The sequence below is a fragment of the Octodon degus genome, unplaced genomic scaffold, assembly GCF_000260255.1.
Source record: "Octodon degus isolate 3935 unplaced genomic scaffold, OctDeg1.0 scaffold00009, whole genome shotgun sequence".
In the NCBI taxonomy this organism is placed as follows: domain Eukaryota; kingdom Metazoa; phylum Chordata; class Mammalia; order Rodentia; family Octodontidae; genus Octodon; species Octodon degus.
This window is the reverse complement of record NW_004524585.1, coordinates 13,616,716-13,644,386: the sequence shown is the minus strand read 5'-3', so window position 1 is coordinate 13,644,386 and position 27,671 is coordinate 13,616,716. Positions and strand designations below refer to the sequence as shown.

The window sequence follows — 27,671 nt, the reverse complement described above, 5'->3', positions numbered from 1 at the left end:
CCCCGGGGGCGTCACCCCCGCGCCACACTCCAGGTAGCGGGGCCGCAGCTGTCCGCTATCTGCAGGCGGCAGCCCCAGATCGCGCAACTAGGCGGGGCGGCGGGGGGCGTTCCCGGGCGCGTGATGTCACCATCGCGGCGGGCCCGGGCGTTCCGAGGTCGGCCTCGGGCGCCTAGCCGGACCGGCGAGCGGAGCAGGCGGCCGGCTCCTGAGTCTTGGACTTCCCCGGGCCCCTCCCCCGGCCCTGCCCCCGGCCCGCCGCGCCTCCCTGCAGGGGCTAGCGCGGGCGGCGGCTCCGCGGGGGCGGGGCTGCGGGGATGGCTGTGCCCCCTCCGGCTTCCCTGCCGCGCTCGCCCAGCTACCTGCGCGGGCGGGCGCCTTGCCCGCAGTGCTCATGGGGCATGGAGGAGAAGGCGGCGGCCGGTGCGGGCTGCCGGGAGCCTCCGGGCCCCCCGAGGGCGGCCGCCGTCCCGAGCTTTGCCGTGTCGGTGGACCCTCACGACATCCTCCCCGGAGCCCTGCGCCTCATCCGGGAGCTGCGGCCGCGCTGGAAGCCAGAGCAAGTTCGCACCAAGGTAGCAGAGGGGCTCGGGCCGGGGGTGGGGCCCTGCCGGGGCTGCGTGGACGTCCGTCCGCCTGGTTTGTCCGCTTGCCCTACCGGGTGCAGGAGATACTTGGGACAAGGCCTGGGAGCGCGCTTGTCCTTCTGTGTATTTTGGTTCCTAAGCACGGTGAGGCTCACACCTCCCATGACCCAGCGCTCACACCCCCTCCCCGGCTTGCGGAGGTCCCTGCCCAGGAGCGCACCCGGCCATCTCCGAACCCCAAAGAGGCAGAACTTTCAAGGTAGCCCGCTCCCCACACACAAATTCTCCACTCCACGGTGGGAGCAAAGTCCTCAGGCTCTGAGCCACCTCTGTGGATCCCAGCAGTACTCAGTCCCTCACTGCCTGGGCACACTCGGGTTCAGCACCCCTCTACATACTCAGGCCCTCCTCTGCCCCAGCTAACCCATCCTCTCCAGCACCTGTGGGCAGACCTGCCCCGGAGGAGCTCCCAGGCTGACTCCTCAAATGACCTCCATTCTCTGCAAAGAGGCCTTCACCCTCTGGGCCACCCCACCCTCCCCGGGATGGCCTATGGAGGAAGAACTGGGCCACAGCTCCATGCTAATGGGTCTTCTGGGTGGGGACAGCAAAATTCAGGGAAGGTCTGAACTGAGGGTGGAGGGGGATGAGTCCCTCTAGGGCTGGAGAAGGGATAGAACTTTCAGAAAGCCCAGCTTGGTGTGAGAGGGTTAAGGCCTGAGATTAATTCCCACATAACCTATATACTAACAGCTAGTTTGTCCCCTCTCTGGACCTCAGTTTCCCTACCTAGAATTGGTTCATAGTCCTCTAAGGTCCCATCCATCTCTGTCACATTGTGTCCCCCAGAAGTCCATGGTTCTGTCCTCCTTATCACTGCACAGCTTGTGCTCCCAGTCCACTTGTGTCCTTTCTTCTGCTCAGTGGCTCCAAGGACCTCTAGAAATCAGAATCCTAGGATGGGTGCCAACCTTGGTATCCTCCTTGTCCCTCTGCCAGGGATGGGGCAAGAGGTATACCCAAGAGCCCTGGAAGCATTGAGTAAACCATCAGGCTGTTCCATTCTGGATGAGTTCCAGGCTTCCTCTGCCCATTCTGGTCCATGGGGCTTGATTCAGGGCCAAGATGGGGGAGTATGGGTGTCTTACCCATGTTCCCTTCTGTCAGATTGCATCCACGAGAGGCAGGCCCAGAAGTGAGTGTCCCTGAGCAGAGGCCAAGCCAGCACTATTTTCTTGAGTTCGCTAGTCTATCCCAAAGTTGGGGACAGCATTCACAACACCTCCTGCCAAGTCTGAGATCCAGAGGAACAACCAGGAGGTCCTGCCCCACTCAGCCACCCACCCACCCCTGCTCTCTCCATGTGCTAGCGCTTCACCGATGGCATTACCAACAAGCTGGTGGCCTGCTATGTGGAAGAGGACATGAAGGACTGCATGCTGGTCCGGGTATATGGGGAGCGGACGGAGCTGCTAGTGGACCGGGAGAATGAAGTCAGGAACTTCCAGCTGCTTCGAGCACATGGCTGTGCCCCTAAACTCTACTGCACCTTTCAAAATGGGTTGTGCTATGAGTACATGCCAGGTGTGGCTCTGGAGCCTGAGCACATCCGGGAACCCCGGCTCTTCAGGTAAGGGGGATGCAGGGTACTGTTCATGTGTTCCTCAGGCCTCAGGCGAAATCCTTGGCTGGCTTCCTTGGCATAGTCAGTTCCGTGAAGGAGAGTCATTTACAAGATCTTTGAGCTTACCTGAAATTACATGACAAGTGTGTGCGTGTGTGTGTGTTGATGAGCATTGCTCTGCAGGCAGAGGTCCTGGCTTTCTGCGGGTCTCCAGAGGAGTCTGCTAGAAGGATGAGCGAGTTGTGGGGAAGGAAAAGTGTGAATCTCAATGAACATGGGACCAGAGCATCTGGTTCCCGAAGTGCAGCAGAAGTCTGCCTCCTGACACGTGCCGCACACCTCTGCCTACACCTAGTGTGTCCTGGAAATGTCCCAGAGCCTTGGAAATGGAGACTGAGCCAGATCCCCTGGGCACTGAGGACTCCCTGCTCCTCCTCACTTTCTGTCAAGAGCTCAGATGTGCAGGGAAAATGAGCCCTATTCAGGGTCAGCATGCCTTTACCACTGCAGAGATGCCCTTCTTCCTGCTGGGCTGAGCTTCAGGGTTCTTGACAAGTGGGAACCCAGGTGTGAGGAGCTGCTGACACCTCCATAGCCTGGAGGGATCCCCTTTAGTAAGTAAATACCTGGTTCTAGGCCTAGGAACTGCACTTAGCCTGCAAGTCCTATGCATGCTGTTTGGGGTTTAGAAGCTGGAGAACTGAGACCAGGGAATAGCCCCTAATATTCCCTGACCTCAAGTGTGCCAGGACAGCAGTGCCACGCTGTATCTTCCCTCTCCCAGAATGCCATGAGGAGAGCACCAGACTGTCGTGATGCCTGAGGCAAGCTGGGGTGTACTCCTGACACTGGGCTCAGCAGCATGGTGTCTACCTGGGGTCCTTGGCATCTGCCCCATCCAGTCTAAGAAGAGTGCTACATAGCAGGGCACTGAAGCCCACACGGGTAGGCCAGGAGCTTCTTCATCCCTTCACATGCCACCCAGGTCTGCCCCAGTAAGAGTACCTGACCTTCTGTACATAGCCCCTGGCTAACCCTCAATACTCGAAGAACCGAAGCAAGGAGACACCCCCTACCCACGCTGACCTAGGGCTGCTGGAGGCATAGGGTCCAGGCCACAGATTCTCCACCCTGCTTCTCTGCAGTGCTTCTCCCCACTCTGTGTCTTGTGTAAATAAGCTCAGACCTTGGCAGGTCCCCACCACTCCCAGTCCCCCTCCGCCTCTGTGAGCCTCATGCCGTCACTCATCCCCTCCGTGGAAACAATTACCACTGTCAGGAAGATTGAAGAGGGATTTAGGTTCCATAATAAGAACTTGGCATTTGGGGGAGAGCCACAAATTGGGAGAGGTGTAGGAGGCTGGCCTTCCTGATTTCCCCAGGATAGACCATGTTCCCCATGGGTGAAGGTGGCTGTTTTTGGGGAAGGCCTTGCCCTCTTGGGTTCCCCTGAGCTCAACCCCACCCCCTCTTGAGGCTCTGCAGCAGGAAAATGCTGAGTGTTGAGGTTACTTTCATTGCTATTCAGACAACAGCCCTATTGATATTCAAGGAAACGCTCTGTTCATGCTCTGTTCCTAGTCTTCCTTGGGAAAGGAAGGCCCGGCCTGCCGTCCCTGCCTTACCCAAAGCCCAGCTGGCCCCTTCTGGCACAGGGCCCCTCCCCAGGCACAGCCTCCTTTTCTCACCCACTGGGCTGCTGCCACACCCCCTGCCTCTCCACCCTTGAGGAGATGGGCACCTTGGGAGCTTCTTGGGAGCCTGGAGACTGCCCCGTTATCCTCATGGGGTGTGGCATGCCCCCTCCAGGGCCCAGCAAGTAGAAGGGTTTTCCCTAGCATGGCTCTGACATGAGCTTTCCAGCAGCCAGTGCTTTTGTTGTCTTTCCCAGTAGAAGCCTGGCTGTTGGGAGCTTGGCAGGCAGCTGAGGGTGGGGCTGCAGAAGAGTGGCTGGCAGGGCTGGGGGAGCCCCACTGGGATACAGGCCTTGCAAGGGGGTCCTTATCAAGGGCCTCCCTCTCTGACCGGTCAGTCCTCTGTCCACCCCCGCCTTCTCTCAGCAGTCTTTCCTGCCGCCCACTCCTTCTCTCCCGGGACCTTGGATAATGTCCACAGGAGGACTTGAAAATAGAACGCTGGTTTGTTTTGCGTCCTTGGCACCCGGCCGCCAGCATCAACTCCCCATGACAGAGGAAGGGGCTGCCTGTTTCCCTAGCTGATAAGACATTTCTTCCCTGCCTGGTGTTATTTCCCACTGATCTCTTGGTGGAAAAGGACCTGCTGTCACCTCCCTAGAGGATGGAGCAAAGTCCAGAGGGGAGGAAGACACCACCCCCTGGACACTGCCCCATTATCCTAATGGGTGTGGCACACCCCCTGGACTCAGCAACAGTCTCCCAGGTGCCCCTCTGCTCTCAGGGGCTGCCCTCTGCTTTGCCATACTCCCTACCTAGCCCCAGTCTGGGCCTTTAGAGGACACTGCTGGGCTAAAGATTCTGTTGCATTTTCATGCCTTTGCTGAGACCTGGGGCTCTTGGGAGACCTGTAATGATCTCATACTACTTCCAGCCTGCTTCAGGTCTGCAGGCTCTGAGGCTCTACTCCTCCCACCTTCTGCTGCAGGTTAATCGCCTTAGAAATGGCCAAGATCCATGCCATCCATGCCAACGGAAGCCTGCCCAAGCCCGTACTCTGGCAGAAGATGCAGAGTTACTTCATGCTGGTGAAGAATGAGATCAACCCTAGGTACAAAGTCCTGGGAGGGTCAGAAGCTGCTGCTCTCTCTGCTGCCTTGATCCCCTGCTTGTCCTTTTGGCTCCAGCCTTCCCAAAGGGGAGGCACAGAGACACAGGGCCTGGGTGGGAGTGGGGGGTGCCAAGAGCAGCCCTGGTTATGGAGCTTATGTTCGCAAGCACAGCTGGGTGGATGGGCCGTGCCTTGGGAATGCCACTCAGCAGCCATGCACGCAGGCACTTATTTCTCCTGGAATCTTCTGATTATAGTAAAATCTGGAGCCTGGAACAATTTCTGCCCATTTTACTTAAAAGGAACTGAGGGTCAGGGACCAAGCATTGCCCAGCGTCAGGCTGTCAGGCAGGACTTTTGTCTCGCAACCCACACTTTTTCTGCCTTATCTGCCTCTGAACCATGGGAGGGCAGGGCCCTCTGAGAAGGGGAGGGGCTGTACCACAGCTCAGCTGCCAGCGTGCCAGGAGGATACCCACTTCCTGGACTCCTCTTGTGCCCCTGTGGCTCTGGAGCGCCTGGCCCTGCTCATTGCCCCTGTGCCCTTCCCCAGACAAGATAGGTTCCCTGAACTTTTCTGTCACTCTGAAGCAGCAGTCCCAGACTCCCAGTGCCCAGCTGCTTCCACATGCTGGAGTGCTGCTGGGAAGACTGAAGCCTGGAGGAAAGAGTCCTGCCGCCTCCCTGCCCCCCACCCCCCAATGTGTCTCTAGTCCCACCATGTACCCTGCTGGGATTAAACATCACATAATTGAGCATCTATTTTTTTTAATTTAAATTGACACATAATTGTACATATCTGTGGGAAGGATCAACCCTAGGTATAAAGCCCTGGGAGGGTCAGAAGCTTCTGTGTACACGTACAAGGTGTTGTGATCAGGTGGGGGTAATTGACATATCCATCCACTCTTCTCTGTGTTGGGAACATTTGAAGTCCTCTGTTCTATTTCAGAATATACAATTAAGTTGGACATCATGTTAGTTTCACATATTCTTGGGAGTAAGGTATCCCCATTCCTCACAGTGACAGTGCCCATGGGGAGTGGTCTTCTCTCACCTAAGGATTATCAAGCACTGCTTTAGGACTGTCTGTCCAGGGTGTGCCCAGCCTGCCCTCTGTGTGATCATCCTCAAACCTCAAGTGTCACATGTCGCCTCTGAGACAAAGACCAGAATTGCGTGTAGAGCACAGGAGCCTCCCACCCTCCAGCCACCGCTGTCATTTGACAGATGGAAAATGGAGGGGATGGGACTCACCCAGGGTCATTGCTGGGTGGTGACAGCCCAGGGACCAGAACAGAGGCCTGGTGCCCAGGGTGATCCTGGGTACTGCATCTTCCCTGGCTGCTGTTTCTGTGGTGCAAGGGGAGACCTTGCTGGGAGAACAGTGATCTCTGGGAAGAGATGGCCAGCCCCCTTTTGCTCTTGTTATGCCTTTGACCTTGCGCCTCATAACCTCAGTGTACTCGGCCCTTATTTGACAAACACTGTGTGGCTCAAATTGAAAACAACAGAAAATGATGATGACTGTGATATAGGCTCCGCCCTCTAGGAGTGAGCTGGGGCTGAAGAGCACATAGGTGAGCCAGGCTAAGGAGCCAGGACCGAGGTGAGCAGGCAGCAGAAAGGGGTGGTAGTGGAACCAGGACTGGGGCTTCAGGGGGAACCTATCAGGGATTCATTTGGGTGGGGCTTGGCTTGGAAGCTAGACCTGATGTCTCAAGACCAGCTGTGGGATCCTTGTCATTACCTGGGCTTGGTAGTCCCACATGTGGAATCCAGGTTCCCCTGGAACCTGTGCTGAGCAGATTCTCCCTCCAGCCCTGGCCATTGCTCAGGGGTCTGTCTGCACTGGATCCCAAGACTCTGGTGGGAACCACCTTAGGAGGGGCATTGCTTTGGGGAAGCTTGGTGTGGGAAAGGGGTGAAGAAGAGGTGTGAGAGACATAGATCCAGTCCCCTTAATGTCTCTTGACCCCAGAGGTGTCCAGGGTGCCTGGCAACTGGCTCCAGGTATGAAGAGAAGTTGCTGATGACTGAGTTAGAGGGAGGGCAAAGATGAAAAGCTGGGAAGCTGGAATACTTAGAAAATCACTCCAGGGGAGAAGTAATTTTTGCCCTGCAGGGTCAGAGAGCTGGCTGGAGACTTGTCAGGGTCAGGCAGCAATCCCTTTGTTGGAGCCCAGCCCCCACCCTGGGACCCTCCCACTGCTGCTGAGGCTGAGGAGCAGAGAACTTGACCCACCTGGCAGCCAGCTTGACCCACCCAGCCCCCAGCTTTGCAATAGCTGACAGCAGCCAGGTGTCCAGAAGAGGGGCACCAGCAGCCAAGGGAGCTGGGAGGCCTGGATGCTTCCTACAGTAACCATCTTCATGGCCTTGAGTGGGCAAGGTAGGGTCAGACCGAAGTCAGGGACTGTGCAGTGGCATCTGGGTGTCAAAGGTGTGTTTGTGGGAAGCTGCCTCATTCTGATCTTTGGATGGCCAAGCCCAAGGAAAAGAGAATCTTAAAAAAAGCCTGTGCCTCAAGGAGAGACCAGATCAAACTCCGCCATAGGCAGAGCTGAAGTCCATCCAGTGTGCGGCCACTGGCGAGGCCACCCCCTCCACAGGCTTCCTGGCAGCAAGAGTTGTTCTCGGGGTCTGAGAGCACCCTGTCTTCAAAGGGGGTGCAGGGCTTCTTGGTGAGGAGACATGGCTATTTTTGGATCCTGAGCAGGCTGAGGACTGCTCTTCTCAGGCAGTGAAGTCTGGGAGCTGTGGAGACTGGGAGGGAAGAAGCCTTTGTGTTTCCTGGTGCCTCAGTCCCCCCGTGGGGTGAGATTGGAGGTTCTAAGATCTCCTTAGTTTTGACCTTGTCAAAGCCTGGAAGGGGGCTTCCACTCTGGGTTTCCCAGAGAGGATGTAGGAATGCCATAGTTGCTGATACCGCCATTCCTGCATCCTTCCTGTGGGGAGATGGGATGGGGCCTGTGTCACCCTCAGCCTCCTCCATGAGCCTTTGCTGCCCTGGTCACAGAAACACCAAATAAAATCCTAACCCTGACCCTCCTTGTTTGAGGGGCTCTGGGTTTTGAGGGGCTGGCCTTCTTGGGCCTGAGTGACCTGTCTGAGAGATGATAAGTGAGGCCAGTGCTCTCTCAGCCCTTCCACCATGACTTTATCAGCTGCTAGAGCAGGAGGGGGACAGCCAGGTCCCACCCTGCCTCCAGAAGAGGGCTTCATGGCACTAGGCCCTGGTGCCCAGATGGGGCCAGAGGGATGGGGCTTTCTCAAGCCTTCGACACTTTCCTCTTAGCCCGGGCTTCTCTCAGGCCTTGTCCCACATTCTCCACGCGGGTGTGATCAGTATCTCTCCCCACTGTCCTGTGGGCCTCTTCCTCTCAGGTTGGAACCACAGGCTCTGGACCCTCCTTCTCACCTTCTGTGTTCTGCGCCTCCTCCCTTTCCTTCTCACGCTTTCACACTGGGGCGGGGATGACATTCATGCCCGGCTTTTACCCGCGTCTTTCATCAGGACTCAGGAGGTCAGAAAGCCCCAGTGCCTCCTTGCAGGTAATGGAAGGGTCTGAACAGTTGGCCTTTGGTCGATGTCTCTGCCCAGGCTACTGCTCAGGGCTCCTGACTCCCAGCACCCGCCTTGCCTCACCAGCCCTCTCCCCACCAGCCACCCTTTGCCCCTGTCCAGCCTCTCTGCAGATGTCCCTGAGGTGGAGGTGTTGGAGCAGGAGCTGGCCTGGCTGAAGGAGCACCTGTCCCAGCTGAACTCCCCTGTGGTATTCTGTCACAACGACCTACTTTGCAAGAACATCATCTATGACGGTGCCAAAGGTAGGGCCAGGTGGTGGCAGGGTACGGGCTGCAGGCCCAGATGGCTTTAGAAGCCTGTCCCTCAGGCTGGCACCTGGATAGGCACAAGGTCTGAGTTTGTATCCTAAATTAATTTTTAAGAGATAAGAGGGAAAAGGAAACAACTTGCAATTTGGAAAAAGCCTGTCACAAAGAATTACTCAAAATCATGATTAGGGGGATCCTCCCGATTAGGGCACCCATACTTTCTACTTGACCATTCTTGGAGCTTCTGTGGACAGTGACTGCCTGAAGCCATCAGAATGAGCCTCCTGTTGTTCCTAATAAGTGCTCCTCAGGGACACTGCTGTCCTTCTGCATGTACTGGAGGTTTTTTTCCTCAAAGATAGCAAAATGGAGGGTGCTCAGGTTTTTCATATAAATGACACAATGTTTGCATTAACTTATGCAAATCCTCCAGTACATTTTTTATTTTATTTTATTGTGTGTATGTGTGTGTGTGGCCAGCTCAGCCCACCAGGGGGCAGGGCTGGCTGGCATGTGGTGCTGGGGGACTGAACCGTGGTCCCTGTGCTTTGCTAAGCTTGTTCTAAGTAGGTGCTTTAGACCACTGAGCCATCTCACCAGCCCCCTCCAGTACATTTTAAACCATCTGTATTATGGTAGTAATGTGGTGTAAACATCATGTAAGTAGTTTTGTGTCTTGTTTAGGGGAGTGACGTGGAAAACTTTCATACATGTTTAAATCAAATTCAGTTCTTTTCCCAAATATTTTCAATCACAGGAGTGGAACCTGCACATCTGGAGGGCCAGCTGTACTTAGCTTTTTTTTTTTTTTTTTTTTCAGAACCGGGGATTGAACTCAGACCCTTGTGCTTGCCAGGCAAGCACTTATTCTACTGAGCCATCTCCCCGCCCCTACTTAGCTTTATTTCTGATCTTTAGCTATGCTGAGGACAGCAGCCTTGAGACAGGAAGAGCCTAAGGAACAAGTTATGCAAGAAGGATGGCAGGAGCTGGGGGAGGGCAGAGGGACACGTATCCAGGTGCAAGTAGCTAAGAGGATTGCTGCAGAAGCCTGCAAGAAGCTGGGTGTGGTGATGCGCACCTGTAATCCCACCACTCAGAAGGCTGAGGCAGGAGGACTGTCACGTGTGAGGCCAGTCATGGCTACATAGTGAGTTCAAGGCCAGCCTGAGGCACACTGTGAGACCTTGTCTCAAAAGCACCAGTCCAGGGGCCAGGGAGATGGCTCAGTGGAATAAGCACTTGCTGGCATGTGCAGGGGCCTAAGTTCAATCCTTCGTCCTGCCAAAAAAAAAAAAAAAAAAAAAAAAGTCCAGAGCTAGCAAGGCTGAGTTGGTACATCCTGCAGGCCTGCATAAGCTTGACCAGGCTCTCCTTCCAGATGAGCTCACTCCCCTTGGCCTCTCCTCTGCTCCTAGGTCATGTGCAGTTCATTGACTACGAGTACACTGGCTACAACTACCAAGCATTCGACATCGGCAACCACTTTAACGAGTTTGCAGGTAAGGAGGGATTGCTATCTGCCCCTACTAATGGCCCTTCCCTGTGCTGGAGACTAGGGTCATGGGGTGATCTCGAGGTGAGTCTGGACTTGGCAGGTAGAGGCCAGAGAGCCCCTGTCCTGCACAGTGTCTCAGCATGATGGGGGAGCCACAGCTGCCCACCCCATGGGGAATGCAGGACCCGCACGTGCAGCGGACCTCTGCCAGGATTCTGGGGATCCCAGCATGTGATCTGGAAAATGACCCCTTCCTCTGGGCAGATATGGCCAGCCTCCACTCACCCCTCCTCCCTGTTTCGTATCAACCTATACAATTGAACATGAGGGCCCTGCGTGCAGATATGGGCAGAGCAGGCTGAAAGTAGCTGTTTGCCTGGTGGCCTGAAGAGAACAATCTAGGTGAGAGGAGGTAAATCTTATCTTATGTAGCTCAACTCCCCAAGTCCAAATCCAAATCCTGGTTACAGACCCTCTCCATGACCTGACAAACAAAGATGATACGGACACCCACTTCATGAAGTTGAATAACACAAACTCTCATGCGCGGCACATCTGCGCATCAAATTAAGAGTTTGCTGTTATCAGGCTAAGGAGCCTTGCTGCAGTGGCCAGGGAGGCTGAAGCAGGCAGGAAAGGGGTTGGGCGGGGAGGGCAGGCAACCCCGAGGGGTTGGTAATTGTTCTGTGAATGCAAGATATACACGCAGAACCATTTATGTAAAAGAAGCAGGCAAGTTTTACAGCTTGTTCAAAACAAGTAGGACCAAGGAAGATGTTCAGATGGAGCTGGGCACAGGGGCCAGAGGGACATCCCCGGGCTAGCAGGGAGGTCTCAGCATGGCTAGCTCCTGTGGTAATGGACAGGTGAGGTGCACATGGGACAATTGTGGGACCACCCCTCAGCTCAATCCAAGCCAATCTCGTCCCTTCTGAAGCCCTAGGTGACAGTTTGCCAAACACCAACTGAGCCCAAGGGCACAGCTCCCCAGGGCAGTGAGCAGCTGTATCTAGGAGCCTGAGGGGTGTTGGGGCCTCAGCTGGGCTGAGCAGAGGTTAGCACGGGCTGGGAACCAGGCCGCAAATTCTCGGCTTCCAGGCCCATTGGCCTTTCTAGAAGGGCTGATTCCTGAGCATTGTAAGTCCTGCTTACAACTGCATAGGGCAAAGTACAAGTGGAATTTCTCCAAAGAGGCTGGCTGCATCCCACTGCAGGTGGGAGTGGCGGATAGAGAGGAGACTGAACTGGAGTCTGGGGTCTTAGGCACCGAGAACCAGGAAGTAGGTTCTGGGCACTGGGAAGTTAAGAGCCCAACCCGGGGCCCTCCTCTGTCTGCCTGTGTCACTGGGGCTGGCTTCCTCCCTCAGAACTGAGTACTTCTCAGGGACAGACAGGAGGGACGCTCAGGAAAAGCCCTTGGGGAACATGGCCTGCTCTTGGTCTTGGTCTTAAAACACTTCTTTGCATACTGCCCCTGAAACCAGCGTCTCTGCCATCATACCCAGGATATGTCGGGTGGCCCTGGGTGGCAGCTTGAGGACTTCTAGAAGGTGGTGCTGGGAGGAGCCACTGCTGGTGGGCCAAGCCTGACTGTTGCAACCATCCAGAAGCCGGGCTGGGCTGAGGTCGGTGTGCTCCGAGTGGTGTTTTCAAGTAACTGGCAAATGCTGCTCAGAGAAGCAATGTTTGACATTCTGCACTAAGTCTAGCTCCCTCCTTGAAGGATTTGGGCCAGTGAGGAGAGGCTTTGTCCGGGGGTTACCTGGAGCCCGGCCTGAGACAGGCCAGCAGTGCTGACTGGGCTTCCCCCAGTGCCTTCTGTGTATGCCCATCCCTAGATTACAGGGCCGATTTGTTTTTCAGTACTGGGGGTTTAACCCAGTAGTGAGTTACCACTGAGCTATGTACATCTCCAGCCCTTTTTAATTTTGAGACCAGCTCTGGCCAAGTTGCCCAGGCTGATCTTGAACCTGAAATCCTCATGCCTCAGCCTCCTAAATTTCTAGGATAATAGGTGTGTGCCACCCAGAACAGTGCCTTACCCCTATGCCAGTCTCAGCCCCAGCAAAGCACTGGTCAGAGCAGCTGTTTTTCTCTGAGGGCGGCCTCTGAGACACAGCCCAGAAGGAGAAGCTCCGGTGGCAGCCCCAGCCCCTCTGTCTGACCTGCCTCCCACCAGGTGTGAACAGCGTGGATTACAGCCGCTATCCTGCGCGGGAGACCCAGCTGCAGTGGCTGCGTTTCTACCTCCAGGCGCAGAAGGGCACAGCTGCGACCCCTCGGGAGGTGGAGCGGCTCTATGTGCAAGTCAACAAGTTCGCCCTGGTGAGCGCCTGTGGCGGCCTGGCCGGGGAGCTGCGCCCAGCTGCCCCCCTCCTGTCCGCTGCCCAACAAAAGTATTACCCAGAAAAATCTCAGCTTTGTTTGTTCACAGTTCTGTTGGGGAGAATGAGCAGTTCTTTCCCCGGTCTAACTTCTGCCTTTCCTGTTGCATTTAGACCCATGCTTTCTGTTCTTCAGCCCCTGGAGGGCATGGCGTGCCAGGTTCTAACCCTCCCTCTTACCACGCAGACTCAGCTCAAGTCTACCTTTTCCAGCAGGCTTTTCCTGCTCCCATCCCTGAGCCTGAGCCTGAGCCTTCGGGTCTCACCTGAGTGCCCCCTGGCCAAGGAAGCTGGTCCTTGTGGGTCTCCACTGGTCTGGTCCTCTAGATTGCTGTCTTATTGTCAGCAACGCATAAGCGAGACAAGTCAGCTGCCCAACATTTCATAACACATAGTGGAGCTTCCTAAGATCCGTCCTCTTGGTGATCGCAGATTCTGTCTGTTCTCACTGGCACAAAGCAGGCTCTGCCTTAGCTTGTCCTCCTCAGCGTTCCAGGTTGCGGTGAAGCACAGGTGTTCTTGCTAAGGTTTCAGCAAAACCACTGTCACACCTGCTAGTGCATCTAAGCCCCTTGTAAGTCATGAAAAGGACTAGGCAAAGGGACTTTGTAGCTAACCCAAGCATGCAACTTTAGGATGGGGCAGGAGAGACACGGGAGGTAGGGTCCCCTGAGCTCAGAGTGGTGGTTGGCTTGGGCAGTCAGGAAACATGCCTCTCTGGCTCCGAAGAAAGCAAAGCTAATGCTCAGTAAATGCCCACAGCTGAAACTTGTTTCCAGGTCTGGAGTGTTTCCTACCCAACTGGGGAAGGGGTAGGTCACTTTAGGAGGTCTTCCAACTACCCAGAGCCCTAGTGTCCATGCTGCCCATGCTCCTCTGGTCTCCCTGTACCCACTGGAGTGCCAGGCACTAGCCCATGCCCTTGACCTGAAGACTCCTAGGCTCCCCCATGTAGGGAAGAAGCTGGCATGGAGTGCACCCACTTGGTCAGGCTAGAGCCGCCTGAGGCCCAAGGAGCAATGCTGTCCAGCTCTACCCTTGGTGGCCTTGAGCTGGGGTCTCTTTGTTCCTTTCTGGTAGTATGGAGAAGCCCCCAGACCAAACGCTGTGCAGTGGCTTGGCCTTGACAGCCTTCCCCCTTGTCTCTGCCAGGGCCTGAGCTCTGTGTCTTCCAGAGCCATCCTGGGCCCTATAGGGGGCGTGCCAGGCATCAGCAGGGCCAGGCTGACCACTGTGGTCTGTTTTCAGGCCTCCCACTTCTTCTGGGCCCTCTGGGCGCTCATCCAGAGCCAGTACTCCACCATCAACTTTGACTTCCTCAGGTGAGCTGCTGGGCCAGGTGCAGTGGTGGGGTGAGGTGGGGTAAGGACCTTTGAGCCAGGGTGTGGGGACAAAGGACATTCTAGACACCATGATGCCTGGAGGCCCCTCCTCTGCTAAGCTGGCCCCACTGCATTTCCAGTGTGATCACAGATCTAGGGAGGCCAGGGAAGCACCCCAGATAGTGCTCATGCCCACCACTGTCCAGTGGGAGGTCCCACCCCCCCTACTTTCTGTTCCCCACCCCACTGCCAGAGCCTAATGGAGATGGTGATGCCCCCTGCAAGGACTTGGACCCACCAGCTCCTCCATGGCACTCAGTGATACTGGGGACCATACCTCGCCTGTCCTTGACTACCAATGCTCCAGGGAACCCTTCATTTTCAAATATAAGTGTGACTATAGGCCAGGAATCATTTTCTGCTGCAGTCTGCTTGTCCTTGAACCCATCCAACCTCAGCTGAAAGAGAAATCACCACCCTGGCTCCCAGGTCTCACACCCATTGGGAAAATGCAGGCCTGAAGACCAGTGAGATACTGCACCTACACCAGTCAGGATATCAACTATTGAAAAAATAAATGAAATCTGGCTGGGTATTGTGGCATATGCCTGTAATCCCAGCACTCCAGCACTCAGGAGGTTGAGGCTAACCTGTGCTACAAAATAAGTTCAAGACAGCTTGAACCACATACTGAGACTCTATCTCAGAAAACAAAACAAAAAACAACCATGAAGCTGAGCCTGGTGGTGCCTTCCTATTCTAGCACTTGGGAGGATTAGGATCACCAGAGCCAGCCTGGGCTCTACAGGAAGTTCAAGACCAGCCTCAACCACACAGTAAAATTGTCTCAGAAAACAAAAAAGAGGGGCCGGCCATATAGTTCAGCGGATTAAAGCACCTGCCAGGCCAGGGATTTGATCCGCGGCCCACCAGGCTAGGGCGCATTGAGACTGGGCATGGTGGTGCATGTCTGTAAGCACTGGGAGGTTCAAAGCAGGAAGATCTCTTGAGTCCAAGCTGCAGAATGAGACCCTGTACCAAATACATAAAAAATGAAAAAAAAAAAAAAATCACACAAAAAAAAAAAAATTTCACCATGTGACCCTGAGAACCCTGCTTCTGGGGATACATCCAAAAGAACTGAAAGCAGGGTCTAAAAGAAATGTTTGTATACCCATGTTCCCAGCAGCATTCTTGGGACCTAAGAGGTGGAAGCAGTCCCAGTGTCCCTTCATTGATGGGTGGATGGCTTACAATATATTTTTGTCTTAAAAATGAAAAGGTCAGGCCTGGTGACAGACACCTAATCCCAGTACTCGGGAGGCTAAGGCAGAAGCATCACTTTGGAGTTCGAGGCCAGCCTGAAGTACATAGCGAGAGCCTGTCTTAAAAAAAAAAAAAAAAAAAGGCTAACACATGCGCACCATGGATGGATCTTGATGTTATTCTAAGGGAAACTAGCCAGTTACAAAAAGATAAGTATCATATGGTTCCACTGGTTTTAAGGGATAACTATGTCAAATTCGTAGAAACAGAAAATAGGATGACAGCTATAGGGCTAGGGTAAGGGGCAAGGGGACTGTTGTTTAATGGGTAGTTTGTTTTGCAAGATGAAAAAGTTCTGGAGATTTCCTTGCGCAACCACACAAATACCAACATTACAGATCTGTGAAAACAGAACTCTGTGCAAACATGTTTGCTGAAGGATTGCTCCAGTCTGATCTAAGAAAATCTATTTGAAACTTTAAAAAATCAATCTGGGCCAGGACGGACCTGCCTAGAGCTAGATGGGCTTGGAGCAGCTAAGACACCCTCCCCAACTCCCGTCTCACACCTAGCTTCCTTTCCGGCTGATGGCAGGTACGCAGGGATCCGATTCAACCAGTACTTCAAGGTGAAGCCTCAAGTGTCAGCCTTGGAGATGCCAAAGTGACCCGCTCCCCAATCCTCTCCTACCCGTCTGTGTAGCTCTGGGGTCTGCAACCTCGGACAAGAGCGGAGAGGGGACAGGAAGATGCCAGGAAGAAGGCCCCCTGGTGGATGCCACCTAAGACCTCATTCTCCTGTCTGGAGAGGCTGACAGACCCCATCGCCAGGGGCTCCTACACCTCTCCAGGCTGGGAAGGAAGTGCCTGCAGACCGCCAGGGCCAGGGCCACCTCTGCTCCAGAGAAGCACACTATTCCCAGCCCTAGGCCTGCTGGTACTGGGCTGCCTTAGATGTGTCTTTGACCCTTCCTGGCAGGGGAGGGAAGGGTCCTTTCTACCTCCGCTGCGCTACCCCAGCCTCCAGCGTGCCCACACCTCCCTGTGCCAGGCCCCACATGGGAGATGCTGAGCCCCAAGCCAACCTCTGGCCAACCCTGACTGCTTAATGTCCACAGTCTAGGGAAGGGACCTGGAATCTAACCCGGTGGCTACAGCTTCCTGGCCCAAGCCCGCCCTCACGCCCAGACAACACCTTTTTCCCAAGCTGCAGACAGAAAATAATTCCTTCCACGCTGTTCTCTGCAACCTGCTGGCGAGGCAAGGATGTGGTCAGGCTGACCCTCCAAAGCCTGGCTCTTGTGGCTTGGCAGAGGAGACATGGCTAAGGGTAGAGAGGCTGGTACCAGGGCCTCCCTCCCAAAGGTCTGCTCCCTATCTTTACCTTTCATCCCAGAGTTGACCCAAGATCTTCCCACTTGGGAATGACTGACTGGGGTCCAGAAGCAGGAGACCAGGGGTGTTGGTCCTTCACACAGGGACCTGGGCAGGACCAGATCATGAAATTGCCTCCATCTCCCTTCTGTCCTCAAAACTTCTCCAGGGTCCTCCTGGCTCTGGCTCATGAAAGTGTCTCATTTGTAAATTATCATGGTTTTATGCATTAAAGTGCTCCTTTCTGGACTGCTGAGGGACAAAGGGGGAGGGGGACTTGGCTTGGGATTAGTATCCCTGCCAGAGGGGCTGCAGTGCGCTCCACCCTCTGCCCTCAGGCTGACGTCACTCTATGCTTCTTCACCCCTGGCCCCAAGAACCCCGAGCCCCCAGCGACCTAGGCAAGGCTGTTCTGGCTTTAGTTTCTTGTTCAGAATCAGCTGGCTGTGGTAGCAGGATTCAGGTTGTGGTTAAAGGAACTGAGGGAGGCTGTGGAGCCCACCAGAGTGAGTGCTTCGCACCACCCCTGCCCGCTCTGGCTCCCAGATTTTGGAGCAGAAGAGGTGCGGCTTTTCCTGACATGGGCATGAGTGACTGCTGGACCCAGTCTGTCCCTTTTGCGGGCAAGCTGGAAGAGCAGAACATCAAAGGTGAAAATATATCCAGGCCTGAAGGGCCCCAGTGCTAACAGCAGAAGCCACCTGCCAGGTGGACTCTGGTTTTTTTTTGTTTTTTTTTTTTTTTTCTTTCTGGTTTGGCTTTTGCCTGCAGATGTGCCACGGTGCCATGGCAACCGCTGGACCTCGTGCAGGCACAGTGCCATCAAGGTCACCGTGATCCAGAAGGCTGCTCCTAGACAACAGGGCAAAGATGAGGGAGGGGGGCCTGCTGATTATGGAAGACCGGGGTGACTCCGGGGCTGAGGGCAGAATTGGGCCACTGTGAAGCTAGCTTCATTTCCAGCCCCCCTGGGGTCTGTAAGTCACCGCAGGGAGGTGAGACAGAGCCCCTGGGGCATTACCTGGCTCACCATCTGCATTAGTGGAGTTCATCCCAGGTCCTCTCCCAGCGCCTTTATTGACAAACACCTCCATTTCTTTGATCCTGGGGGGTAGTGGTGAAAGACCCCTTTCCTTCAGAGCCTGAGCCCTGCCCCAGGCAGGCTGGCTCCCTGGCTCAGTGCCCTTCCCCCACCCCACCCTCACCCCCACCACAAGCTCCAGGGGGCAGAGGACAAGCTTGTGGCCCAACTTCCTGGTAAAAACGACCAGGACACACTGTTCCCAGCCTCTGCAACCCACCTGACCCGATCCTGCTTCTCGTGGGGGAGGGGGGGCGCCAGCCAGGGAGGACTCAGGGTTGTGCAGCTGGAAGGAGGCCCGCAGGACACAGGCATCTGCGGTGCCTTTGCAAGTGCTGCCCCGCCCCCGAGACCAGAGACGACCTGGAAACCCCGGCTAAGAGTGGGTTCCCAGGAGGCCACCAGGACGCAGAGGGTGAGGGAAACCAGCAGTTTGGCTCGAAAACCGCTAGGGGGCAGCCAGGAGGAAGGCACGGCCAGCCCGGTGGCTTTTCGGCAAGAGCCCAAGCATTCCCAGGAACAGCTGCACATTTGCGGGAGGGAAGGGGCACCCGAGGGCTGGGCTTGGGCCAGGGAGATGGCTCAGTGGAATAAGCGCTTCCCTAAGGGCCTGAGTTCAATACCTGGTTCCACAAAAAACAAACAAACAAAAAAGAAACCGAACAGTAAGGGACCCCAGTTCTACAGGATTCTACTCCGAAACCTGGAATCCAGCACGATGACTTGTGAGGCCAGTACTGAAGCCTCTGCTTCAATACATCCTGTGTCTCCATGAGTGGCGGGGCATGCTGGCACACCCCTGTAATTCCAGCACTCAGGAAGCTACGCCGGGAAGATCTCTGAGTTCAAGGTCAACATGAACTACATAGTGAGAGCCTCTCACGAGAAAAAAAAAAGCATCCTGTGTTCTTTTCCAGAGCATCTGTGTAAAAGTAGGTAAGCCACAAGCCCACCCTCACCTCCTAGCTATAAAGAAGCCATCTTGTCCTGCCCACCCGATCCTAGTCCACTGTCTGGACTAAACCACCTATCCTGTTAACCACTTCAACAAAGTCACAGCCACCAGGCCCCCTCCGTGCAACACAGTGCCTGCTCCTCCGCCTCAGTGAGTAACGGCCTTTCCTAGGGAACAAATGAAAAACTGCCACCAGAGGCAGCAGTGAGCCCTGGCACCTCCTGATTGAGAAGGTTAAGCCTTTCTTAATCCGTCCCAAGTTGCTTTTTGTGTTTGTTTGTGCAGGATCTCACTACACAGCCCACATTAGTAGTGATCCTCCCGATATCTGCCTCCCAAGTGCTGGGATTACAGGCGCGCGCTACCAAATTGCTTTTACAAGAATGGCCTTCGTTAGGCTGGGGAGATAGCGCAGTAGAATAAGCCCTTGCCTGGCAAGTGCAAGGCCCTGAGTTCAATCCCTAGTTTTCGGGGGGGGGGGGGGGGGGGGGGGGGGGGGGGGGGGGGGGGGGGGGGGGGGGGGGGGGGGGGGGATGATGGCCTTCCCTGTGTTCTCTGCACTGATGGTTTACATACATTTGGGAGAGTTTCATTTCCATCCTACCCCTTTAGGCCCCTTATTTCCCTGTGACAATGAAGCTTTTGAAATTGTCCTTCAAACCTAAGGCCGTGGAGCGACTGTTTTAACAGGTCCTGGGGGGCTACTAGCTCAGAAATGGGCTCCCGGAACCTGCCTCCAAGCCTATTAATGGGATGCGCCCACTGTTTGCTTTGGATGCTCAAAGAGCGGGAGGATAAGAACACGAAGTAGTGTAACACCCTTGTTATACGGCGCAAACAGTGGACAGTGAGAACCGAAGGGGATGCTGACGCCACGCTCCCTGCCCCTGCCCCTGCCCCTGCCCCTGATTCTGGGGCCTCCCGGGCCCAAATCACTTCTTCCAGGCGCCGCGGCTGTAGCTCCCACCGGCCACCACCAGGGGGCTGCAGTGCCCAGGCTGCTGGCGCTAAAGGATTTCTCCCCGCTTCGCCGAAGGGCCCATTCTGAAACGGTCTGTCTTTATTATGCCACCAGAAAACAAATATGCTGGTTAAGTTACTCATTATCTCATTAACAAAATAAAGCACTATCTATGTTTACAGTCATAAAAAAGAAACAGCCTGGAAAAAGGAGGTGGGGGAGGGCAGGAGATGGGGGCCAGGCCCTGAGGGATTAGGGGGTGCCAAAGTGAACTCCAGCTGTTGGAGACCTTGGATCAGGTGCCCCTGGGACTGATGCTGTTGGGGAGCACAACTGGGCAAGCCAGTGGGGAGCCGGTCCCTAGCGAGGGGAAGCTGAGTTTTCAGGAAAAGGGGAGCCACTGGCCCCCAACTCAGGAGGGAGAAATGGAGACCTGCTGCCATGGGGTCCTCACTGGGCCTCTTGTCACAGACAGAGAAGGGGCACTATCAATTCTGCCTAACTCCTGGAACTCGGCCAGGCGTTGGGCACCAGGACAAAGCCCCATGGAGCCTGAGGCCACACTTACCCTGCTTGGAGCTAAAAATGGCTCCATGGGAACTGACAAAGAGTCTGGAGGAAGATCAGGAGGGCTGATGAGCCCAGGGGCAGGGGAGTGAGGAGGGGAGGGTCCGGGGGCCCACAGGGACCCAGAAAATCCAGAGGGCATGGAGGGCAGGGCCAGAGCCCCGAGCAAGGGAGACAGAGAGGGCATTGCAGAGAGAGACAGGGACAGAGGTGCACATGAGGACACACAGAACCTGAGACACCCAGACTGACAAAGAGGTAGCAATTTGGGGACGAAGAGAAGCACAGAAGAGGCCCCCAGAGAAGCAACAGTGGCCGGCACATAGTGGGTACGCAATAAATACCTGGTGCAATGAATGGATGAAGACACACACATACACGCACACACTCCACACGCACACACCAGCAATCAGAGGCACGAAGGGATTAACAGAAACAGAGGGACAGTCAGACCCTTTTGCATTGAGCACAGAGCGATTGTGGTGACAAGAGTGACCTGGGTGTGCATGTGGGAGAGGGTGTTGGTCCCACAGGACAAGCATGGAATCAAAGCATGTGCCTCCGGGGGACAGATGTACAGCTGTCACACCCCGGGGTGGGGGATCTGCCAGAGGTAATGGCCACCCAGTGTGCCCTGCAGGAACCAAGGAGCTCAGCCAGCTTGCCCATTACTGCTGTGGGTGTCTCTGGGGAGGAGGGCTCTCCCTTTGCCAATTTATCTACTCATGCACAGCCAGACCAACCCCGGGCGTCCCAAGTCCAAGTACCAACACAGTCCGGGCCAGCGGGCTAGGCCCACAGGTGGGGCAGGGAGGGCCAGGCTGGCACCGACTCAGTCTGTGAGCACCACCAGCTCCCCGTCACTCTTCTCTTCACCCTCGGAGTCCTCGTCCCCGCTGTACCGGTACATCTCACCGTCGGCCACCGAGTGCCTGTCTTCGGTGCCCTCTCCCTCCTCCCTGAGGCTGCAGGTGTTGACGATGACAGGCATGTTGGGGTCCAGGCTCTGGGGGACATAGTGCTCCACCAGTGGCTGAGCCAGGGGCACACCTGCTGCCCGGGGGTACAGGACATCTGAGGAGCTCATCTGTACCTGGCCAGCCTGTGAGCTGAGAGACAGATGGAGCATGTTTGGGGGAACCACTGGCACCTCCACCCCAGCCCACCCCCACCTGGCTCTGAAGCACACCATGGTCCCTGGTCTCTCCTGATGGCCAGATTCACTGTCAGCTACACAGCTCTAGGGAGTGTTTTTGGGGAATCACATGTGGGTCTAATTTGGGGCAGTTTTAGGTACCCTGGGGACCCACTAGGGTGCCTGCTTGGGGCAAGAACCTTGCTGTAGAAAGAGTGCGTTTAGCACCTCTGAACTTGTACGGGCTCTTCAGCAGTGGGCTCTCCAGGCACGTGCCAGTCCCACGCCACTCAGGCGCACGTCAAACACACAGGTGTGGTCCATCACCCAGCACATAGCACCTCAGCACGTGCACAGGCCAGCCACACACACCCCGCTGCTGGCACCCGCGGTGGGCCTGCTCACGGGATCACGTAGCTCTGGCGGGCATCCTGCCGGCGGGTCCTCATCAGGGCCTTGTATTCGCCCACACGCAGCCGCTTGCCCTCCACGATGCAGGTGCGCTTAGGCCGTGGCTTGTACTTGTAGTCTGGGTACTTCTCCAGGTGCTGCCGGCTCAGCCGTGCCTGCTCCTCATAGTAGGGCTGCTTCTCCTGGTTGCTCATGGACTTCCAACGGGAGCCTGGCCCACACCCAGGGCAGGTAGTCAGCGCTGGGCTCTGCTGGCCACTTCTGGCCCCAGCAAGCCCTGGCAGCCCGCAGCCCCAGGAAGACTGGTCCCCAGGTGGTCAGTAAGATGATACAGTATAGTACAGGCAGCCAGGCGCAGAGGAAATGGACTGAGGTCGGGTATCTGGCTGTCAGCAGGCTGCACCTCCCACATCGCCAGCCACCCAGCAACCTCCCCCACCAGGCCTCTGCCTCATTTGCATCAAGAAAAGAATAGCCACCCAGGCCACCAATGATTGGAGGCAAGCCCAGACACACAAAAGCTGGGTTCAGGATAGCTAGGGCCGCACCAGCAATGCACTCCCAAAACAGGCAAGCACAGAGGTCCTAGGTTCGATCCCCAGGACCACAGAAACAAAACAAACCACGATGGCATCTCAGACAAGCGACTAACCTGGAAGGAGCCCCAAGTCTGGCTTTTGGGTTTTTTTAGGTACGAGGAATCAAACTCAGGACTTTGTGCTTGCCAGGCAGGCACTGTGCTGCTGAGCTACATCTCCGGCCCAGAAGCCTCCTCAGTCTTGAAAACAACAGCTCTCTTCCAGTGCCATCTGCCCTGCCTGCAACCCCCTGCTTGGTGTCCAAAACCCTCATCATTTTTGGAATCTTCCTAACAGTGGTCTGAGAAGACCAATTTCTCCTGTTTTCTGCCCTGGACAGTTCCAGGGGTCTGGGCTGAGGGAGAACAGGTGAAGGCAAGTTGGGTGGGGAGTAAAGAACACACACAGGTGTTCTGACAGGGAGGTGCTAATGGCAGAGCACCCCAGGGTGAGGCCCCCAGGACTAAGTTACCCCTAAGTCCCCTGGCTCCTCTGCCAGATTCCACAGGTGTCCCACATGGCCCGGACATTGCAAGGCAAGGTCCAAGGAGGCAGCTAGCCCTGCAGCGAGATTTCACACCTGTGGCACTGGAGTCCCAGCGCCTGAGTGCCCCCCTCCTGGTCCTCACCAAGGATCTTGCTGATGCTGGAGTTGTGCATGTCCGGAAAGGCCTGCAAGATCTTTCTGCGCTCATCCTTGGCCCACACCATGAAGGCGTTCATGGGCCTCTTGATGTGGCTGTTGTTCCGGGACTCAGGGAAATGCCGGGAGCCTGGTGAACAGGAATAGGGTCAGTGACTGGCCAGGCAACTCATCTGCAGTGGGCTGGAGTGATACCCCGTATGACCACCAGGAGGCAGCGAGGAGGCGCCCGCAGCTGCTGCCCTCACCATCCATGTCACAGCTCAACATGGCTTCTTCCAGAGGGTGCACACAGCTCTCCTCCAGGCGCTCCTTAGCGGGCGATGAGTCCAAGTTGATGAGGTCCTGGGGTTGACAGTGACAACTTTCACATGAGCCTCCTCTGTCACACTCTACCCAACTTGCCCATCCCTTTTGTGGCCTCAGACTTTTGTCTTCCACTCCAGTGCCACCCCTCCTGGCCTCAGGGACAAGGGAATGGCTATACCTTGCGGAAGGGCGTGCTGGGGGAGCTGTCCAAGGCCCCGCTGTGGCTGTGCAGCAGCTGTCGGGCATCCTGGATGGCTTTGGTGACAGCATCCCCTTCACCCAGGAAGCCTGGAGAACAAGGAGGAAAAGAGTGGGAAGGAGACGTTCATCTCAGTCCGGGCCGAAACTCCTTCCACTGCATGCCACACCCCACATGATCATTTGGGTTCCAGTGCCCCCACCTCTCCTACCACACATACAGCTCACAGGGACAGCACACACAGTGGCTGCTGTCGGTGTCAACAGATGCAAGGTAGACCAGCACCCCAAACCAGGGAAAGGCTTGCTCCCCCTGGAGTCTCCCCTTAAGAGGCCACAGGACAGTGCAGAAGGCTCACCCAGAGGCAGGCTGGGCGGGCTGGGTGGCCGGTCCCGTGTGGCAGCTCCGTGGCTGGGGGGTCGGGGGCCACAAGAGCCCATCTTCAGACTGGGGGAGCTGGAGGTATTGGGCAGCTCGGGAGCCTTGGGCTTGGCTGTAAGGTTCAGGGGCTGGGAGGGCTCCTGAGGGACGTCCAGAAGGTCAGAGAGGGGGCACCGCAAAGAGGCGCCCCCCCACAGCACAGAGGAGAACACAGACCCACACGAGACAAGGGTGCCCTGGCCACACAGCAGAGAGGGGCAGGGAGCAGGCGAAGAGAAGGGCACCCAAGCGGCAGGCACAGGGCCCTACCTGCAGGGGGTGGTGGGCGGCCACAGCCCCTGGCCTCTTCACTATGGGCGCAGGGGGGCTGTGCAGCAACTGCAGTGCAGGGTACTCCACTGTGGAAAAGCGGCAAGGAGAAAAGCCCTGGATGAGCACAGAACAGCAGACATCTGCTTGGCGAGGTCCAGGCACCGCATTGGGGGCGGAGGCTCGGAGCTGGCCTGGCACTTCCAATCCTGCCCTCCTGGCCTGAAGTAAACACTGCTGGGACCCGGTTCCCTTCTCCCCAGGGCCCGTGAACCGACATCCGCATCCTTGCATCCTTGCCCCCACATCCTCACCCAGTGCTGCCCCTCCCAGCCACTCTGCAGTTCCCACGGTGCAACAAGGGAGGGAACACCAGGGCCTCATTCCATAGACACTGACATCCGTCCTGTTCCTACTGTGCGCAGGGTGCAAACAAAGCAGCCCACTGGGAGGTGCACCATGTGTGCACACAATCCCTCTAACAGTGTGCAGCACACAGTAGGTGCTCAATGCGTTGTTATGGATAAAGAGACCTTGAGGAGACCCCTGGCTTGCCCACAGAGCAGCAGCAGGGTTCAAAAACCCAGGTCCTCAGGACTACAGCTCCTTCTCCTCACCCTACCTGCTCTTCCACTTACCCTACCACACTCTCCCTCACCAGGCCCAGTGCCAAGGAGGCGGGGCAGCTAGAGAGAAGCCCTGGATAAAGATCACTAAGCACACGGCAGGGGCACAGGAGGCATGCTGCAGAACTTTGTCCCAGCCAGGTGGCCCCAGCAGGCTTCTCAGGAGTTGAGATCTGAGCTAGAGCCCATGTTGGGCTGGGGGTGGGGTAAGCATGAAGCTGAGGTCAGGGCAAGGTCAGACCCAGGACCTGAGGCCAGCTCAGGAGTTGGACTCCCCCCTGCAGGCCTCAGATGCCCACTAAGCTGGTGAATGCGGCAGGGGACCTGCAGCACAGGCTTCACTGCTGTGACACAACCTGGTGCAGTGATGGACAGCCGGTCTACACTGTCCCCAAAGCCAGTAACACACTCTGACCATCACCCCCGACTATGGTATTATCCTCAACTCAACGGTCTTGACAGCTGCCGCTGGATTCTGCCCCAGGCCAACGCCCTCTGCAGTCCCTACCACCCAGAGCCAGAGGACACATGCCATTCATGCTCAGCTCAGCTGCACCCACACCCTACAGTTGCTACCAGACACGTGGATCTCTAACTGCCCTCCCAGCCACATCCCTCCTGTGCCATGCCCCCCTCAACTCCACCATCACCTCACAGCTCCTGCCTCCGCCCAGGGCCTCTGACTGTCGCTCTCCACCCCCAGCTCCTGAGTGCCACCTCCTCGGGAGGCCACTGGACTGCACAGGACTGTTAACATTCCCCATTGCACCCCCGGCTGTCAGCGCCTCAGGCTCAGAGTTCCTACTTCATCACCCCAAGGCTTGCCAGCCAGCAAAGACATGGTGTGGGATACATGGTAACTCTGCTGAATTTCAGTGATGTGGCCATGGCAGGGGCAAGAGTGTGAAGTTGGAACCGAGGTTGCTGGGGGGGGGGGGGCGCTGGGCTGCAGTCACTATGCAAGATACCAACACTGGCATGTAAGTGTTCAGGATACAGAAGTCATCTTCCATCTGAAAGAACGCTGCGCTTGGACATGTGTGATTTTTATTCACCCACTAGATGCCACACTGCCAATGAACAGGTGAGAGCTGGTGGGGCTCCTCCCTGTCCTGGACAGCCAGCCTCAGTGGCAGCCCCTTCCCTCCCACGCTCACCTGGTTTGCAAGGGATGGGCTGAATGGGCAAAGCCAGCTGGGAGTCGGGGGTGACAGGCAGAGGCTGGTGGCTTGGGGGGAAGGCTGGGATCATGACATAAGGCATGTTGACCTGCTGAAGGCAAAGGACCCTGTGTGACCCAAACAGCTCCCCAACTGTGGTCTGCACAACAGAGGGTGGACACTTCTGACTGTTAGGATCCATGAGCCCAACCTCCCTGCCCTTTGGCCTCAGCTGTGGAGGAGGACATGCTGTAACCCCTTGCCCTTATAAGAAGCACACAAAAGGAAGGGGCTGGAGTTGTGAGAAGGGCCATCTTCAGGGCCAGGCTGACTGACTCGGCTTGCTTGGCATCCCTGTCCCCAACAGCTTTAGGGACTTCGGAGGCTGGTGTCAACCGGCCTCCTGTTCCAGGGCTCCCAGGCGAGCACCCCCTACCTGTATCTGCTGCTGAAGGAGGTTGATCTTATGCTGCTGCTGAATCAGCTGCTGCTGCTGCTTGGCGATCTGGGAGGGAGAGAACAGGCAGAGGGGTCCCGGGCACCAGCCTGGCACCCGCGGCACCCCAAGCAGGGCCCACCCCGCCCTTACCTGCTCCTGCTGCTGCCGGGCCAGCTCCATCTGCTGCTGCTGCTTCTCAAAGAGCATGGCGGCCATGTTCTTCTGCTCTGAGTGGGCCGTCAGGAGCTGGTCCCGCAGGGCAGACAGCTGGTGGATCATGACCAGAAGCTGCAGCTCCTTTTCTGCCAGGCTCTCTTGGGTCCCTGCTCCCCGGTGGAACAGCCACCATGGAGAGTTCTGGTTAGTTCACCTGTCCATTGGACGTTGCCTGGGCAGGTGCTGCATCATCCCAGGATCCTGTCAGGTTCATTTTACCAACCTCCCTGCACTTCAGGATGTGTTTTATTTGGGGTCTGAACCTAGGAGCCTCATGCATGCTAGGTAAGCATGTGACCCTGAGATGTATCTCTAGCCTTCCCCCACTTTTTAATTTTGAGGTAAGTTCTCAGTAAGTTGCCCAGCCTGGCCTTGAACTTGTAATCCTCCTGCCTCAGCCTCCTGAGTAGTTGATATTACAGGCATGCACCACCATACCCAACCAGGGTGTTTTTAAAAAAATCTACAAATGGGTATGGTAACAAGTGCCTCACCGGATTACTGGGAGGTGGAAGTGATGTAGGGAGAATACTTGGTCCAAAGTCTAGCATGCGGTCCTCCTTTGGTGCACATTAGCTCACTTAGTTTCCCTGCCCACTCATTTAGCTAATGTCCTTGGAGTGGACTCTTCCTCCTGCAGGCTGTGGGGCATCTGCCCCAGAATCACTCATGGTGCCCAGCCCCCCAGCTCCTGAGGAGTCTGCGTTGGCTTAATGCTGGGGGGGCAGGGGGAGACCACACTGGGAAAATGAGAGCTGAAGACCTGCAGGCAGCAGCCCTGCAAGTCGCTCCTACACAGCGCAGTCCCACGAGCCTCAGATTAGCTGTCAGAAGTAAAAGCGGGCTTTCTGCCCACTTTAGCCTGCCAAGGAGAATGACAAGCCTGATGTCACACCGTCCCTCCTCCAAGGCCAGATCCACATCCAAGGCACTGAGTCAGGCCAGACCTTTCCTATGTGGATATCAGCCAGATCTACCGCTTGAGGTCCCAGTGAGGGATGGTGACAGCTGCTGGGGCCAAGAAGATGCCAAGCAGCAAAAGACAGGTATGAGGGTACCAAGAAC

General features: G+C 56.2%; 2 protein-coding genes across 8 annotated transcripts in view; one reads left to right on the top strand and one right to left on the bottom strand.

Moving 5' to 3' along the window:
* Nucleotides 1-174: 174 nt before the first annotated feature.
* Nucleotides 175-18,090, top strand: Etnk2 (ethanolamine kinase 2). Of its 4 annotated transcripts, XR_002819478.1 has the most exons (9): nucleotides 175-575; nucleotides 1,958-2,217; nucleotides 4,834-4,956; nucleotides 8,645-8,787; nucleotides 10,212-10,295; nucleotides 12,471-12,616; nucleotides 13,924-13,997; nucleotides 17,260-17,354; nucleotides 17,389-18,090. XR_002819478.1 is itself a non-coding variant. In XM_023708219.1 (8 exons), exons 1-7 carry the CDS (start codon nucleotides 318-320, stop codon nucleotides 13,986-13,988), a joined length of 1,005 nt encoding a protein of 334 aa, XP_023563987.1. In that variant the 5' UTR covers nucleotides 175-317; the 3' UTR covers nucleotides 13,989-13,997; nucleotides 17,260-17,283. The 4 variants fall into 4 exon arrangements, 3 of the variants coding, with proteins under 3 accessions (XP_023563987.1, XP_023563981.1, XP_004625448.1); XM_023708219.1 differs by lacking the exon at nucleotides 17,389-18,090 and having other exon boundaries at nucleotides 12,545-12,616; nucleotides 17,260-17,283; XM_023708213.1 differs by lacking the exons at nucleotides 17,260-17,354; nucleotides 17,389-18,090 and adding an exon at nucleotides 15,858-15,944 and having other exon boundaries at nucleotides 176-575; nucleotides 12,545-12,616.
* Nucleotides 18,091-19,711: 1,621 nt separating this feature from the next.
* Sox13 (SRY-box 13) overlaps nucleotides 19,712-27,671 on the bottom strand; it is a 44,791-nt gene continuing 36,831 nt past the window's right edge. For 2 of the 4 annotated variants that reach the window (XM_023708200.1, XM_004625388.2), the window contains 10 exons: nucleotides 26,541-26,713; nucleotides 26,388-26,456; nucleotides 25,949-26,063; nucleotides 24,166-24,254; nucleotides 23,834-23,996; nucleotides 23,455-23,564; nucleotides 23,216-23,312; nucleotides 22,954-23,097; nucleotides 21,741-21,957; nucleotides 19,712-21,309 (listed from right to left, as the gene is read on the bottom strand). In XM_023708200.1, the coding sequence (XP_023563968.1) occupies nucleotides 21,033-21,309; nucleotides 21,741-21,957; nucleotides 22,954-23,097; nucleotides 23,216-23,312; nucleotides 23,455-23,564; nucleotides 23,834-23,996; nucleotides 24,166-24,254; nucleotides 25,949-26,063; nucleotides 26,388-26,456; nucleotides 26,541-26,713 (1,454 nt within the window). In that variant the 3' untranslated portion in view covers nucleotides 19,712-21,032. The remainder of the gene's footprint in view (nucleotides 21,310-21,740; nucleotides 21,958-22,953; nucleotides 23,098-23,215; nucleotides 23,313-23,454; nucleotides 23,565-23,833; nucleotides 23,997-24,165; nucleotides 24,255-25,948; nucleotides 26,064-26,387; nucleotides 26,457-26,540; nucleotides 26,714-27,671) is intronic. The other 2 variants (XM_004625389.2, XM_023708202.1) reach the window with 2 other exon arrangements.

What these genes read in the sequence shown, in the direction of transcription:
- Etnk2 (XM_004625391.2), top strand. Translation starts at nt 318, where the DNA reads ATGGCTGTGCCCCCTCCGGCTTCCCTGCCGCGCTCGCCCAGCTACCTG. An exon ending in CGGGAACCCCGGCTCTTCAG is followed by an intron (nt 2,218 to 4,833) that starts GTAAGGGGGATG and finishes CTTCTGCTGCAG; the next exon opens with GTTAATCGCCTTAGAAATGG. An exon ending in CCACTTTAACGAGTTTGCAG is followed by an intron (nt 10,296 to 12,470) that starts GTAAGGAGGGAT and finishes GCCTCCCACCAG; the next exon opens with GTGTGAACAGCGTGGATTAC.